Raw genomic sequence first — 14,505 nt, 5'->3', positions numbered from 1 at the left:
CAGTAATTCTGTAACATAGTATCTTGACATCACAACTGAATGTGTTACAGAAGCCCTGTAACTATGTTATCTGTCTTTTCTTTCTGTGAAATGTTGTGAATATAATGACCTTACAATCTACTTGTGAGCCCAATTATATGTGTGGGAGCTGCAATAAATAGGAAACTAAGGGGGTTTACTTAGCTGTGTAGAAGGGGAAACAGTGAAGGAAGGAGGCCTTCCTTTCTCCTCTCTTTGTTTTTTATGACTTCCAATCTTACTCTCCATCTCTCTCCCCTCACCCTTCCTGATGGTCCCCTGGGCTTCCGTGGCAGGCCCAGAAACTGGGGCATAAAACTTCTTGGATGAGGCAAGTGGCCTAAACCCTGAAGTGTGGACAGAGAGGGACACAGAGGTAAAAGGGCCAAAGGTCTGTAGGCAGTGAACCTCTCTACTAAATACATTCCTGGTAGTGGACAGCACTGGGGAGGCACAGAAAGCTTCCTTCAAGTTCTGGACGAGCCAGAGAGCTGCACCCGGGAGCCACGGAAGGAGCTGTCCTTCCAAATGGCCATGGCCCATGAACAGAGCCTGAGGAGCTGAGAAGGGAGACTGGAGTGAGCCAAAGCTCTATGTGTCCCCTAAGCCTCCAGCAAGGTCGAGATATAGCAACAGTTAGTGTGATACATGTCCACGGGCGACTCAGAAGGAATGCTCCTGCTCGGCACAATGGACAACACAAATGCCAAACTGTGAAGTGCTGCACTTCAGTTTTCTCCAGCCTCAGCGGACATGGATCCATGATTCACCGCGTTCCTGTGTTCATAGGAATGTCCCAAGGAGGCAAACATTCTGTCGCCTCCCTGGCCTGCTCCTCCTTCCCGCCCACGGAGGACACAGTGTTACTTCAGCTCCTTCCCATTCTCTGCCATTGTCTACTATCTTTCCTTCCCACAGGATCAACACCTTCTCTGCTGGCTTTTGCCTCACCATCTAAACCTGCTCTGCCCTCCCCATCTCAAAACTCCATTTTGCCACTGTGTCCCCGTCTAGGGACCAGTCTCCCCTTTCCAGAGTCTCATTACCTACTTCAAGATCAATCCAACCTCCACAGTTTGCGTTGAGACCTCACCATTCCCTGACACTGATTTCCTAACTGCCAAATCCCACAGGTGGCGTTACCTCTTTGCAGCACTTGATACTTTGACCACACCCTCCTCCCTGAAATCCTCTTCTTTGGCTCCTGTGGCGGAGGCTGCTAGTTACCTGCTCAATATCCAGCCTTTCTTCATCCTTACTAACTAGAACCCCCTCCTTCACCCCTGCCCCAAGTTCCACATCTACAACATAGGCACACACGGCCTGGACATGAGCCGGGTGATCTTCTACTCAGCCCAGATATAATTCAGTAATTATAATCGCTTAATTGTAATTCCCTTTTTAACCAAAAAATTTCACAAATGTCATTTATCAGCTTCCCCTGCAGCTAAGAAGTGGCCAGATCACAGTCCCAGCCAGTGATATCTAAGTGAAAGCTTGTTGGATGGAGCTTCAAGGAAAGCTCCTAAAGGGGGCCACACTCAACTGCTGCATGCGTGTCCATGTACTCCTGACCCTTCCTCCTTTCTCCTCTCTGGAACAGGGCCCTGATGACTGGGGCTACAGCAGCCATCTTGCAACACATGGAAAAGGCTAGAATTATAAAGATGCAGATCCCGTTATCCTGCAGCTGCTGAACTAATGCTGGCAAGTGCTTATTTCCACACCCTGTTACATAAGAAAAACAAACCTCTGTCTTGTTTAATCTGCTGTTATTTGGGTTTTCTAGGATATGCCCCTGAAACTCATCTCTAACTGATACAGCTCCTGTGACTGTATCACTCCTGCCTTTCCTCCTACTTCTTAAACCTCTTCGGGGCCTCTTTTCTTCTGTATCCCCTACATGTTGGTGTTTTTCAGCATCTGTTCCTGGTCTGCTTCCCCTACTCTTTCCCACTGACTCAGCAGTGCCCTCTGCTTCCCAAACCATGATGACTCCAAATCTCCATGTCTCTCCCAGGTCTTCCTCCACAGCACCAGGCCTATAGGTCTAAATGCCCAGTGAACATCTCTGCCTGCCCTTTCTACAGGAACCTCATAGACAACATAATCACAAGTTAACTTGCCAGCTTGCCCACACATCTGCTCTTCCTTCTGGCCACTGGCGCTAGAGACCCTCACCTTCCCCTCATCCCCACACCCAGCTGCTCCTGAAGTTCCATCAGATCTCTTTCCAAAAGCTCCAATTTGCTCCCACTTCTTTCATCCCACTGTCCTGTACCGACCCCCATTATCTCTTGCCTGGGCCACTCACTACCTTAGCCTCCTAACTAACTTCCCTACCTATACCATCTACCTTCCAAATTGTTGCTGCATTGGTCTTTTTAAGACAGAAATCTAATCATGTCATTTCCCTTCCTAAATTAACCCTTCAAGATCCCCTCTTCCCCTACATGAAGGCATTCCAGCGCCTGTGGAAGCCCAGTCCTTCAGTCTTGTCAACATCCCTTCCCTCACAGCTACATAAAATCACCACAGCAGTTTCTCAAACTTGCCATGATTTTTCTCATCTCCTTGGGGCCCTGTAGGCTGAACACTGTACAAAAATAAGGTTTTAAGTAAGCATTTAAGAGCCAGGTTTGAGCCCTTGTCTTGCTGTGGAATCCCCCACCTTTGTGCACAGAGACTCCGAGGTAAAGATGTTGGAATTCCAGAGATTCTCCATTGTTCACCTAACATAATCGCTTAATTATAATTCCCTTTTTAACCAAAGAATTTTCAGCAAGTCACTTTGAACCAAACTGATTAAAATAAACATCAGTTGCCTTTGTTTTCTTCTATATATCTTCATTTAAATTTCATCTTCATCCAATGCAAAACATTTGCCAATTCCACACCAAAGAGGAAAGGAGATATTTTTCTTTTAATGTTCTAGGTGTGAGAGGATCATTTTTTTTCCTTCTTTCTTTCTTTTGCTTTTTCTTTCTTTCTTTTTTTTTTTTTTTTTTTTTTTTTTTTTTTTTGAGACAGAGTCTCGCTCTATTGAGCAGGCTGGAGTGCAGTCGTGTGATCTCGGCTCACTGCAACCTCTGCCTTCCGGGTTCAAGCAATTCTCCTGCCTCAACCTCCCGAGTAACTGGGATTACAGGAACCCGTCACCACACCCAGCTAATTTTTGTATTTTTACTAGAGATGCGGTTTCACCACGTTGGCCAGGCTGGTCTCAAACTCCTGACCACAGGAGATCCACCCGCCTCGGCCTCCCCAAAGTGCTGGGATTACAGGCGTGAGCCATCACACCCAGCCGGATCATTCTTTTTCTTATCTGATTAAAGTTTACCTCCTAGGATCATGGAATTTTAGAGTCCAACCCCTTCATTTTCCAGAAAAGGAAACCAAGGCTCTGTCGGCTCAGGAACACAGCACCATAGAGGTGGTTATTGATGGGACACACCCGGACCCTGAATATGGATTCAGCTCTTTCCATCTCATGAAAGCACAGGCCATCCCCAACTCACAAAGGAGGCTCCCCCATCCCCTGTGAGAGGAGAGCAAAGTAGCCCCCAAATAGTCAATGAAGCCAATCCTCTTATACCACTCCTCTTAAGGCAAGATGACAACGTAAGCGCTTTAGGAAAAAAACCAAAAGAATTAAGTCCAAGGCTCTATTTGCCCTGGGAATAGAAAAGCCCTCTCCCCTCTTTTCCAACTCTGTGCCCCGCACTTGGGGCAGGTGGAGAGTCACTCACCCTCTGGGTGATGGGCTTGTCACCCTTCATCTGCACAGCCAGCCCCAGGTCAGATAACCTGCAGTTGCCGAGGTCATCCAGAAGCACATTCTCAGGCTTCATGTCCCGGTAGACGATGCCGAGTTCATGGAGGTGCAGCATCCCACAGGCTATCTGGGCTGAGTAAAAGATCACCCGGCTCATGTCCAGGCCACGTGTGCCCACGTTGTAGATGTGGAACTTGAGGTCACCCCCATTCATCAGGCTCATGACAAGGCAGAGATGGGTCTTGCTCTCAAAGGCATAGGCTAGAGAGACAATGAAAGGGCTGCTGACCTTCTCCAAGATTTCCTTTTCCAAGAGAGCCATCTTCTCGCCACCTTTCTTCTTCAGCCGTTTCTTGTCCAGTTTCTTACAGGCATACATCTTCCCAGTGTTTTTCGCCTGGACAGCACATACCTTAAAGGAGAAAGAAAAGAAGAGAAAGAAGTAGAAGTAGATGATACTGGAGAGAGGTGGAGAGAAGATGATAAAGGAGGAGTTGTGTGGAAAGATGTCAGGCATTGGAGAAAGGAGAAGCTGTAAATAAGAAGTGTTCTCAAGAAAAAGTGGGGACTACAGTGAGATACTCCTTCACCTCACTAGGCAGACCTTCATAAAAAAATACAGGAAAATATCAAGTGTTGGCAAGGATGTGGAGAAACTGAAACCTTTAAGCATTGCTGGTGGGAATAAAAAATGTGGAATGTTTGGTGGCTCCTTAAAAAGTGAAACATAGTATCACCCTATGACCTAGCAGTTCCACTCCTGGGCATAAATCCAAGAGCATTGAAAACAAGTATTCAAACAAATACTTGTGCATGAATAGCAGCACCACACACAATAGCCAAATGGTGAAAACAACCCAAATGTCCATCGACAGATGAATGGCTACATGAAATGTAGTATATCCATACAATGGAATATTATGCAGCCATAAAAAGGAATGGAGTACTGACACATGCTACAGTGTGAATGAACCCCCAAAACAGTCTAATGAGTGAAAGAAGCTGGACACAAAAGATCACATATTGTGTGAAACATCCAGAATAGGCAAATCCCTAGAGACAGAAAGCAGACAAGTGGTTGCCAGGGCTGGAGGAGGAGAGGGATGGGGAGGCACTGTTAATGGGCACAGGGGTGATGAGAGTGTCTTGGATCTAGATTGAGGTGTTGGTTACCCAACATTGCATATGTGCAAAGTGCCACTGCACTGTACATTTTGAAATGGTTAATGGTTAGTTTTATATCAAACAAATTTTATCTGAAATTTTTTTATTACTTAAAAACAGAAAGCTGGGCACAGCAGTGGTACAAAACAGGTTCTCAACCTTACTTCAAGATGAGTGTTTTCTTTCTTTCTTTCCTTCTTTCTTTCTTTTTTTTTTTTTTTTTGAGAGAGAGTCTCACTCTGTTGCCCAGTCTGGAGTGCAGTGGCATGATCTCGGCTCGCTGCAACTTCCACCTCCCGGGCTCAAGTGATTGTCCTGCCTCAGCCTCCCGAGTAGCTGGGATTACAGGCATGCTACCACACCTGGCTAGTTAGAGTGTTTTCTTAAATATCCATTTTTCTGGTAGTACCTTCATAATCACAATTTAGGGGAAATGGAGATCTTCTGTCACACGTTGCTATCATTCTCCAAAGTGTCCGGGCATCTCAGCACGTTCCTGATGGAGACCCATGACAGAGTCTTGGCCAAGTCTACATTTTACTTGTCTCTCTCATGCCATTTGTGTTTTATTTCACACCATGGCTACAAGGAAGGGGGCTGGGGAGATGGGGCTAGAAATCCTCCACATGTGGTCCTGAAATTAGTTCTAAGTAATGAGATTAAAAAAAAGAAAGGCAGCATTACCCCCTTTCATGCTCTCTGTTTCACCTTCTAGCCTGGCTACTGGGTGACACTTACCTCCCCAAAACCACCTTTCCCCAGCACTCTGAACTCGGTGAAGTACTTGTCTGACACCGGTTGCATCTCAAAGAGTTTCCACTGCAAAAACTTGTCATAGAAGGGGCTGGTCAGGAAATCCTTAAAGGGCTGCTCTTGCAAGAAGGCCATGGCCTCAGACTTGGCCAGTGTCACTGCGGCCACTCGGTCTTCCTCGGTGGTGGCTGCTTGGCACTTGGTGGCCATAGCCTGGCTGAAGAAGGGGTGTGGGTTCCCTGGGGCAGGGCCACTCGCACAAGCGGCCACCAGCCCCTGCAGCGTGCTGTCCTTGGTAGGTCCCTCCTCGGCCAGCTCCCAGTTCTGCACGTCCTCTAGGAAGGTTGCCGCCTCACGGAACGTGGGCACAGTGGCTAGGAAGTCACGGAAGAGGCGGCGACCAATGGGCTGCTGCTCACACAGGCTGTGGAAGTTCGGGGACAGCTTCTGGCGGAGCTCCGCGCAGCCCTGCAGCCCGGGCAGGGCCAGGCTGCGCCGCCGCCGCTGCAGCTCCTTGCTGTCGCAGTCCGAAGGCTTCCGGGCCTGCAGGTAGGCCGTGTTGGCGATCAGGTTGTCCAGGGCCCCCATGTCCACCATGGCTGAGCACGGGGCACACTCCCAGGGAAAGCACAAGAGGACTGGAGGGCTGCTGGCTGCTTTCCCTTCCCCGGGTGAGACAACGTCCAGGGGATTTACAGTGAGCCCTGTGGCCTGCGGGTAGGACCCATGGAGGGTGTGAAAGAGGTTTCTCTTGTAAGAAGCTTTGACTGGCTATGTATAGCCCGCCGGGAACTGCACATGACAGGTCATGCTCCCACCTGCCAAGGCGAAAGCCGCTGGGACACCTGCTGGGGCCACCTCCCCCACTGGCCCCTTCATCTTAGCGTCTTTCTCCACATAGCCCTGTACCCTGAATATCTAGCTAGAACCATGTTCCAAGGAAGTGATCATACTGTTGTCATCTAATTTGTTGCTGATGCAGTAGTTTAATCTGTTTCTAATTTTACTTGTTTCCTACCAGGCTCAAGCTTTGTAAACTCCTAGGAACAGCAGGTCAGGCAGAGGAGCAGTTTCCTCCCAGGGTCTAGCAGCCTGACACGAAGAGCAGGTTGGAGGGGATGTTTTGAGCTTTGAGTCCCGAGATGTGTTCCCAGAGGCCCTAAGGACTCCAGTGTTGGCCAGTGCAGATGCACCCTGAATAGCTTGCAAAAATCCTCCAGCCTTCTTAGCTCTGAGGAGTCTGTGACCTGGAGTACCTTGGGTTAAAAGAGGGGGCCATCTCTACCCAAAACATACCATGAAGCAGTATAAGCAGAAAAAGCCATATTCCTGAAATGAAGGGAGTTGGCCTGGAGTGTCTGGGCTCTGAATGAGACAAGAATTTTCCATGATCCCAAAGACAGAAAGCACGTCACTCCCGGCATGCGGTCGCGACTGTTCCAAGGGCACAATCTAACGAGCAGACTCTGAATGCTGAGGAGCCTTTGCGAGGAGACCAAGAGCAGTGAAGTTTCAGACGTGGCCCCTTGACATCTTTGCCCATGCACCCCACCAAGCGAGGAAGCTTCCCTCAACGGAGGATGCTCGGAGCTGTCACAGACCTCGGCCTCATCGAGACAGAAATTGATCTAGACAGAGATCAGGCTAAGAACCTCTGCTCCAAAAATAACAACCTGTGTCCCACAGGGAAAGGATACTCAGGCTTTTTCTTCACAAAGCAAGGCTAAGGCAGCTTAAAAACAAAGTCATTCAGTATTATGCCAGAGTGTTTACAAGGGGAAAAAAAGAAAGAGGGAGAAGGAGGGGAAAAAAAGCTGGTCAGTCTTTTTCTAAACAAACAACCGCTAGCATACACTTTGTGAAAACATAGTCATGACCGCCTTGCTCTGCCTGTCAGAACCTCCGACTGTTCCCCTAGAGCAGATACACACTTGGCCTCATGCTACCAGGAATTATGTAATGAACTCGTGGGTGCCCTTTGGCTTTGCACCGCTGCGCTGGAAACTATCACCTCTGCCGTGGAGTTGGGTGATCTGCACTGGTGCCCACTGCTCTGAACCATGCTGCCTGCTTTGAAACCCACACGGGAAATGTTGGTACTTTTCTCTTCTTTATGTTACCCCGGTCCACGTTGTTCAGTAGTGAAAAATTGGTCTGAGAATTTCTTCGGAGGAACAAATGCCTTTTCCCGTGGTTCTTAGGAATGTAGTGGCAGCCTAGGAGGGTAGAACCTTGAGAAAATGGTAGCATTGATATCACAGAGATATTTAAGCTTATCACTGGGGAAAAACATGCTTTCACTGGTGAATATGTATGCTATGAACTCCTTGAAGGTCTATTTAAAATGAAACATTTTCTTTTCCTTTTTTTTTTTTTCTGTTTTGAGACAGGGTCTCACTCTGTTGCCCAGGCTAATGTGCAGTGGCTCAATCTCAGCTCACTGCAGCCTCGACCTCCTGGGCTCAAGGGATCCTCCCACCTCAGCCTCCCGATTTGCTGGGACTACAGGCATGCACCACCACACCTGGCTAATTTTTGTATTTTTAGTGGAGACGTATTGCCCAGGCTGGTCTCAAACTCCTGGCCTTACGTAATTCACCTACCTCGGCTTCTGAAACTGCTGAGATTACAGGCATGAGCTACCATGCCCGGCTGGAACACTTCTGTGATTGCTACCAATAGGATCCAGAGCTTTTCCCAACTTAATGAAAGAGTAGTTATAGGTTCAACTAAAGAACAGCATTGAATTCTTATATTAGAAGCAGAGCACGCCCTTTGTCAAAAGTGCTGGGCACAGTCAGCATCCCTTGCACCAAGTGGGGAAACGTACCAGAAACCTGGGGTTGGAGATGTGGCCCAATAGTTACGAGCACTAAGTCCAGCACTGCTTGGGAAATCTGAATCCTGGCTTTAGCAAGTCCTAGCTGTGTGACTTTTAGCAAGTTACTTAACTTCTCTGAGCCTTAGTTTCATTATTTATAAAACAGGTAATAAATGTTGATTCTTGGGTAAGCTTTGAGAGAATTAAATGCCAAATGCCTGGCACAAAGAAGTGATCAAAAGTATTAGCTTTTAAACCACGACCATCACACCGGGCGCGGTGGCTCACGCCTGTAATCCCAGTACTTTGGGAGGCCAAGGTGGGTGGATCACGAGGTCAGGAGATCGAGACCTGGCTAACACGGTGAAACCCCGTCTCTACTAAAAATACAAAAAAAATTAGCTGGGCGTGGTGGCGGGTGCCTATAGTCCCAGCTACTCAGGAGGCTGAGGCAGGAGAATGGCGTGAACCCGGTAGGCAAAGCTTGCAGTGAGCTGAGATCACACCACTGCACTCCAGCCTGGGCGACAAAGCAAGACTCTGTCTCAAAAATAAATAAATAAATAATAATAAATAATAATAATAAATCACGACGATCAATCATCAAAATTTAGTCCAAAATTCTGCTTTTCTAATATGCAGATTGGAGAGGAGAAAGGCCTAAGGGATATAGAAGAAGATGGGTTCCTGTGTCCCATGCACAACTAGTATAGCGCAGCCAATTCAGTATTTGCACGGGACCTTGGAAAGCTGTGATGCCCCATGCAGCTAGAAGACAGGGAGGTCAGATTTGTTAAACATCATGCAAGATTTCTAACACACTATTGTAACTCAACAATTTACTATATTCCACCACAAAAATAAGACTAACCTCTGTCATATGAAAAGAGGATATATTTCTTTATTTTCATTTTATTTTTTCAATTTGTTTTCATTTTTTTTTTTTTTTTTTTTTTTTTTTGAGACAAAGTCTCGCTCTGTTGGCCAGGCTGGAGTTCAGTGATATGATCTCGGCTCACTGCAACCTCTGCCTCCCAGGTTCAAGCAATTCTCGTACCTCAGCCTCCCAGGTAGCTGGGATTACAGCCATATGCCAACACGCCCAGATAATTTTTGTATTTTTAGTAGAGATAGGGTCTCACCTCATTGGCTAGGCTGGTCTTGAACTCCGGACCTCAAGTGATCTGCCCGCCTCATCCTCCCAAAGTGCTGGGACTACAGGTATGAGCCACTGCACCTGACCTCAACTTTTATTTTAGATTAAGGGATGTTTCATTTTGAATGAAAAATCATAACTTTTATGATAGTAGAAAGCAATTTAAATATTTTAGTATTTTTGGGACCCATTTTGTAACCTAGGGAAAAGAAAAAAGTGCTCTTGCCCAGGCCTTTCATTACCCTTTGCATCATTTAAAGCATTATTAATGCTGTACATGTTCTTAATTTTAAAATTTTCTCTCTGAAAATACATCCTAAGATTAACTGTTTAAGGAAAATAGTAAAGCTAAGTTTCTAATAAGAAACTGACCATCCTTTAAAATGCACAATTCTCTGCATGGTCCAATAGCATATCTATTTGAAGATCAAGAATTAGGAAGTAATATAGGGCAGTGCTATATGGTCTTAGAAACACAGAGAAGCTATTTTGAGCAGTGTAAGTTCTGAAGCAGACTAATATGTTAGCATTAAAATACCCAAAAAGGCTAGACACAACGGCTCATGCCTGTAATCCCAGCACTTTGGGAGGCTGAGATGGGCGGATCACGAGGTCAGGAGTTTGAAACCAGCCTGGCCAACATGGTGAAACCTCATCTCTACTAAAAATACAAAAATTAGCTGCATATGGTGGCATATGACTGTAATCCCAGATACTTGGGAGGCTGAGGCAGGAGAGTTGCTTGAACCTGGGAGGCGGAAGTTGCAGTGAGCTGAGATCATGCCACTGTACTCTAGCCTGGGCAACAGAGCAAGATTCTGTCTTGGGAAAAATTAATTTATTAATTAAATAAAATAAAACAAAATACCCAAAGAACCCAGGTTGTTCTTTAGCTTCAAGTTGTTAATAGTTTAACAACTTTTGTTGTTGTTGTTGTTTAAAAATAGATTTAGGGGCTGGGTGCAGTGGCTCATGCCTATAATCCCAGTACTTTGGGAGGCCGAGATGGGTGGATCACCTGAGGTCAGGAGTTTGAGACCAGCCTGACCAACATGGTGAAACTCCGGGTCTACTAAAAATACAAAAATTAGCTGGGCATGGTGGCGGGTGCCTGTAATCCCAGCTACTTGGGAGGCTGAGGCAGAAGAACTGCTTGAACCCAGGAGGCAGAGGTGGCAGTGAGCCTAGATCGCACCACTGTACTCCAGCCTGGGTGACAAAACAACACTCAGTCTCGAAAAAAAAAAAAAAAGATTTAGGGGGTACAAGCACAGTTTTGTTATATGGCTATATTACATAATGATGAAGTCTATGCGTTTAGTGTAGCCATCACTTGAATAATGTACATTATACACATTAAGTAATTTCTTATCCCTTACCCCTACTCCCACCTTCCTACCCTCCCATCCTTCCTAGACTTCAGTGTTTATTATTCTACTCTCTATGTACATATGTACATGTTATTTAGTTACTGATTATTGAGAGAGTACATGCTGTATTTGACTTTCTCTTTCTGAGTTGTTTCACTTACATAACAGTGGCTTCCAGTTCCATCCACATTGATGTAAAAGACATGATTCCATTCTTTTTTATGGCTGAGTAGTATTCCATGTACGGATGTATACACATACACATGCATGCACACACACATACACACACACTCACATTTTCTTTTTTTTTTTTTTTTTTTGAGACGGAGTATCATGCTTTTGCCCAGGCTGGAGTGCAGTGGCGCGATCTCGGCTCACTGCAAGCTCCGCCTCCCGGGTTCCCGCCATTCTCCTGCCTCAGCCTCCTGAGTAGCTGGGACTACAGGCGCCCGCCACCGCGCCCGGCTAATTTTTTGTATTTTTAGTAGAGACGGGGTTTCACTGTGGTCTCGATCTCCTGACCTTGTGATCCGCCCGCCTTGGCCTCCCAAAGTGCTGGGATTACAGGCTTGAGCCACCGCGCCCGGCCACACTCACATTTTCTTTACCCAGTCACCCATTGGTGAATACTTAGGTTGATTCCATATCTTTGCTATTGTGAATAGTTCTGTGATAAACATATGTGTGCAGTTATCTTTTTAATATAATGATTTATTTCCCTTTGAGGAGATACCCAGTAGTGGGATTGCTGGACCAAATGGCAGTTCTCCAGATTGGTTTTTACTTTTTTTTTTTTTTTTTTGAGATTGGGTCTCACTCAGTCACCCAGGCTGGAGTGCGGTGGTGTGATCATGGTTTACTGCAGCCAGCCTCGACCCCTTTGGTCTCAAGTGATCCTCTCACCTCAGCCTCCCAAAGTGCTGTGATTACAGGTGTGAGCCACCATGCCTGGTCTCCATACTGTTTCCCATATAGTTTGTACTAATTTACATTATCCCCCAAATTGTATAAGCATTCCCTTTCTCCACATCCTCACCAACATTTGTTTTTTGACTTTTTAGCAGCACCCATTCTGACTGGTGTGAGGTGGTATCATGGTGTAATCGGCGTTTCTCTGATCATTAGTGGTGATGAGTATTTTTTCTATGCTTGTTGGCCATTTGTATGTCTTCTTTTGACAACGTCTGATTTGAATCCTTCCACAGCAAAGGTTTGTTTTTGTTTTTGTTTTGCTTTTTTCTTTCAGTAAAAGCCCTCTACTGGAAAGTACAGCAAAAGGGTCTTTACCCTCCCAGCAGCAACTGGCCAGACTTTTAATAATTTGAAGTAATCAAAACTACCTTGTTGGCCGGGTGTAGTGGCTCGCTAGGTGGCTCCTAGTTGAAATCTAGCAAATGTTTTTTTCTGGTCTGTTTTCTTCATGTACAGTAATAGTTTAGATTAGGTAAACACTAAGGTAACACACATTTTATAAACTCTGTGATTACTGGATAATTGGAGTTGATAGGAAAGTGAGTGGTTTTCAACTGACATTTCCTGAAAGCTGGAAAATGAATTGTTCCCTCCTCTATGTGCCCGTTGGATCTGATACCTACCTCTAGGACAGGCTTTAATCACACTGTAATTCCAGCACTTTGGGAGGTCGAGGCAGGCAGATTACTTGAGATCAGCCTGGCCAACGTGGTGAAACCCCGTCTTTACTAAAAATACAAAAATTAGCTGGGCATGGTAGCAGGCAGTTGTAATCCCAGCTACTCGGGAGACTGAGGCAGGAGAATCACTTGAACCCAGGAGGCAGAGGCTGCAGTGAGCCGAGATTGCGCCATTGCACTCCAGCCTGGGCGACAGGGCAAAGCTCTGTCTCAAAACAAACAAACAAACAAACAAACAAACAGAACCTTGTTGGTTTTTCAGAAATACTTTGTGATAATTCATTATGGCAGCCACAGGAAAGTAATACAGGGGCTGTCTGGTAGGACCTGGGACCGCAGGAAAGGCTGTCACGTGGGAGCTGAAAGATAGGAGATGCAGCCACTCCCAGAGGTCACACATGAGGCTGAGTGAGATGGGGAGAGATGCCCTGGTGTCTTTCCTCATTGGCAGAGCCTGGCTAGAAGCCAGAGGGCAAGGGAGGCTGGGAAATGTCACTTGCAGAGCTTGCATGGGGTGAGCCCCTGGAGATACAGATCAGAGAAGGCCAAAGTCAGAGAAAGTGAGAACAAACAGGATGATGACCAACTCCTGCACCATTATCAGTTAAGCCATCCTTTTAAGGATTTGACCTCTCTCTTAGGAACAATGGGAGACCACTGGAGTGTTTAGCCATATGATGTGGATATATTTGTGTTTCAAAGATACCACTGGCTGCTGCTTAATGAATAGAGTGGGTGCAGGAAGTCCAGGTGAGTCATGATGCTGGCTGTCAAGATGGAATGAAGCAGAAGGAATCTTAAGCTATTCAGAAGGCAAAATGGTCAGAAGTTGATGATTACGGAGGGTGAGGTAGAAGGAGATGGAGGGGTGAATCCAGGCTTAGGAGAGCTAGAGGATGGTTATGTCATTCACCAAGACAGGGAAAACCTGGAAGAAGGTGTTCAGTTTGGAACATGCAGAATTTGGGGTGCCTGGGAGATGTTCCAGTGGTGATGTTAGGTGGGCAGTGGGATAGAAGGGTCTGGAGTTCAGAGGAGAGGTCTGGAGTGAGAGGCATGTTTGGGAGCCATAGGAGGGTAGGTGATAATTGATGTAGGCATTGAAGAACCCACCTGGGGAGAGAGAAGGGAGTGAGACTGAAAGAGGGACAAGGACTGAGCCTTGAGGTTCTTTAACGTTTATCATTCAGGGATAAGAGGATGAGCCTGTAAGGGAGACTGAGAAGGAATGAGAAGGGAAACTGGGGAGAAGCAGGAAAGTGTGGTGCCACAAAAGCCAAGGAGAGAGTGGCCAACTGCATCAAACGCTGCTGAGAGGCTGAGATGATGAGGAGAAAGAAAGCAGGATGCATGGAAACCCCTGGCGCTTGGAGTAGGACTCTCAGCCTGACTGGAGAGGGTTGAGGAGGGAAGGAAGATGGAGAAGTGGAGGTTGCAGCCACAGAACTTTGGCCATGAAGAGGGAGAGACATATGATGGGGAGCTGCAGGGGTTGCGAGAGAAAGGAAAAAAAATTAACTGTAGTGTCTTTTTTTTTTTTTTTCTGAGACGGAGTCTCGCTCTGTCTTCCGGGCTGGAGTGCAGTGGCGCAATCTCGGCTCACTGCAAGCTCCGCCTCCCGGGTTCACGCCATTCTCCTGCCTCAGCCTCCGGAGTAGCTGGGACTACAGGCGCCCGCCACCGCGCCCGGCTAATTTTTGTATTTTTAGTAGAGACGGGGTTTCACCGTGTTGACCAGGATGGTCTCGATCTCCTGACCTCATGATCCTCCCACCTCGGCCTCCCAAAGTGCTGGG

At 46.7% G+C, this 14,505-nt stretch overlaps 1 protein-coding gene across 1 annotated transcript in view; it reads right to left on the bottom strand.

Annotated features, from left to right (window-relative positions):
- The window catches only part of GRK7 (G protein-coupled receptor kinase 7), a 40,912-nt gene extending 34,402 nt beyond the window's left edge, over nucleotides 1-6,510 (bottom strand). The window contains exons 1-2 of the mRNA XM_050778100.1: nucleotides 5,696-6,510; nucleotides 3,768-4,205 (exon numbers count right to left, since the gene is read on the bottom strand). Coding sequence (XP_050634057.1) covers nucleotides 3,768-4,205; nucleotides 5,696-6,307 — 1,050 coding nt within the window. The 5' untranslated portion in view covers nucleotides 6,308-6,510. The remainder of the gene's footprint in view (nucleotides 1-3,767; nucleotides 4,206-5,695) is intronic.
- Between the last annotated feature and the right edge of the window lie 7,995 nt (nucleotides 6,511-14,505).

The sequence above is a fragment of the Macaca thibetana genome, chromosome 2 (assembly GCF_024542745.1).
Source record: "Macaca thibetana thibetana isolate TM-01 chromosome 2, ASM2454274v1, whole genome shotgun sequence".
Classification (NCBI taxonomy): Eukaryota; Metazoa; Chordata; class Mammalia; order Primates; family Cercopithecidae; genus Macaca; species Macaca thibetana.
This window is presented reverse-complemented; position numbering and strand designations above follow the sequence as displayed.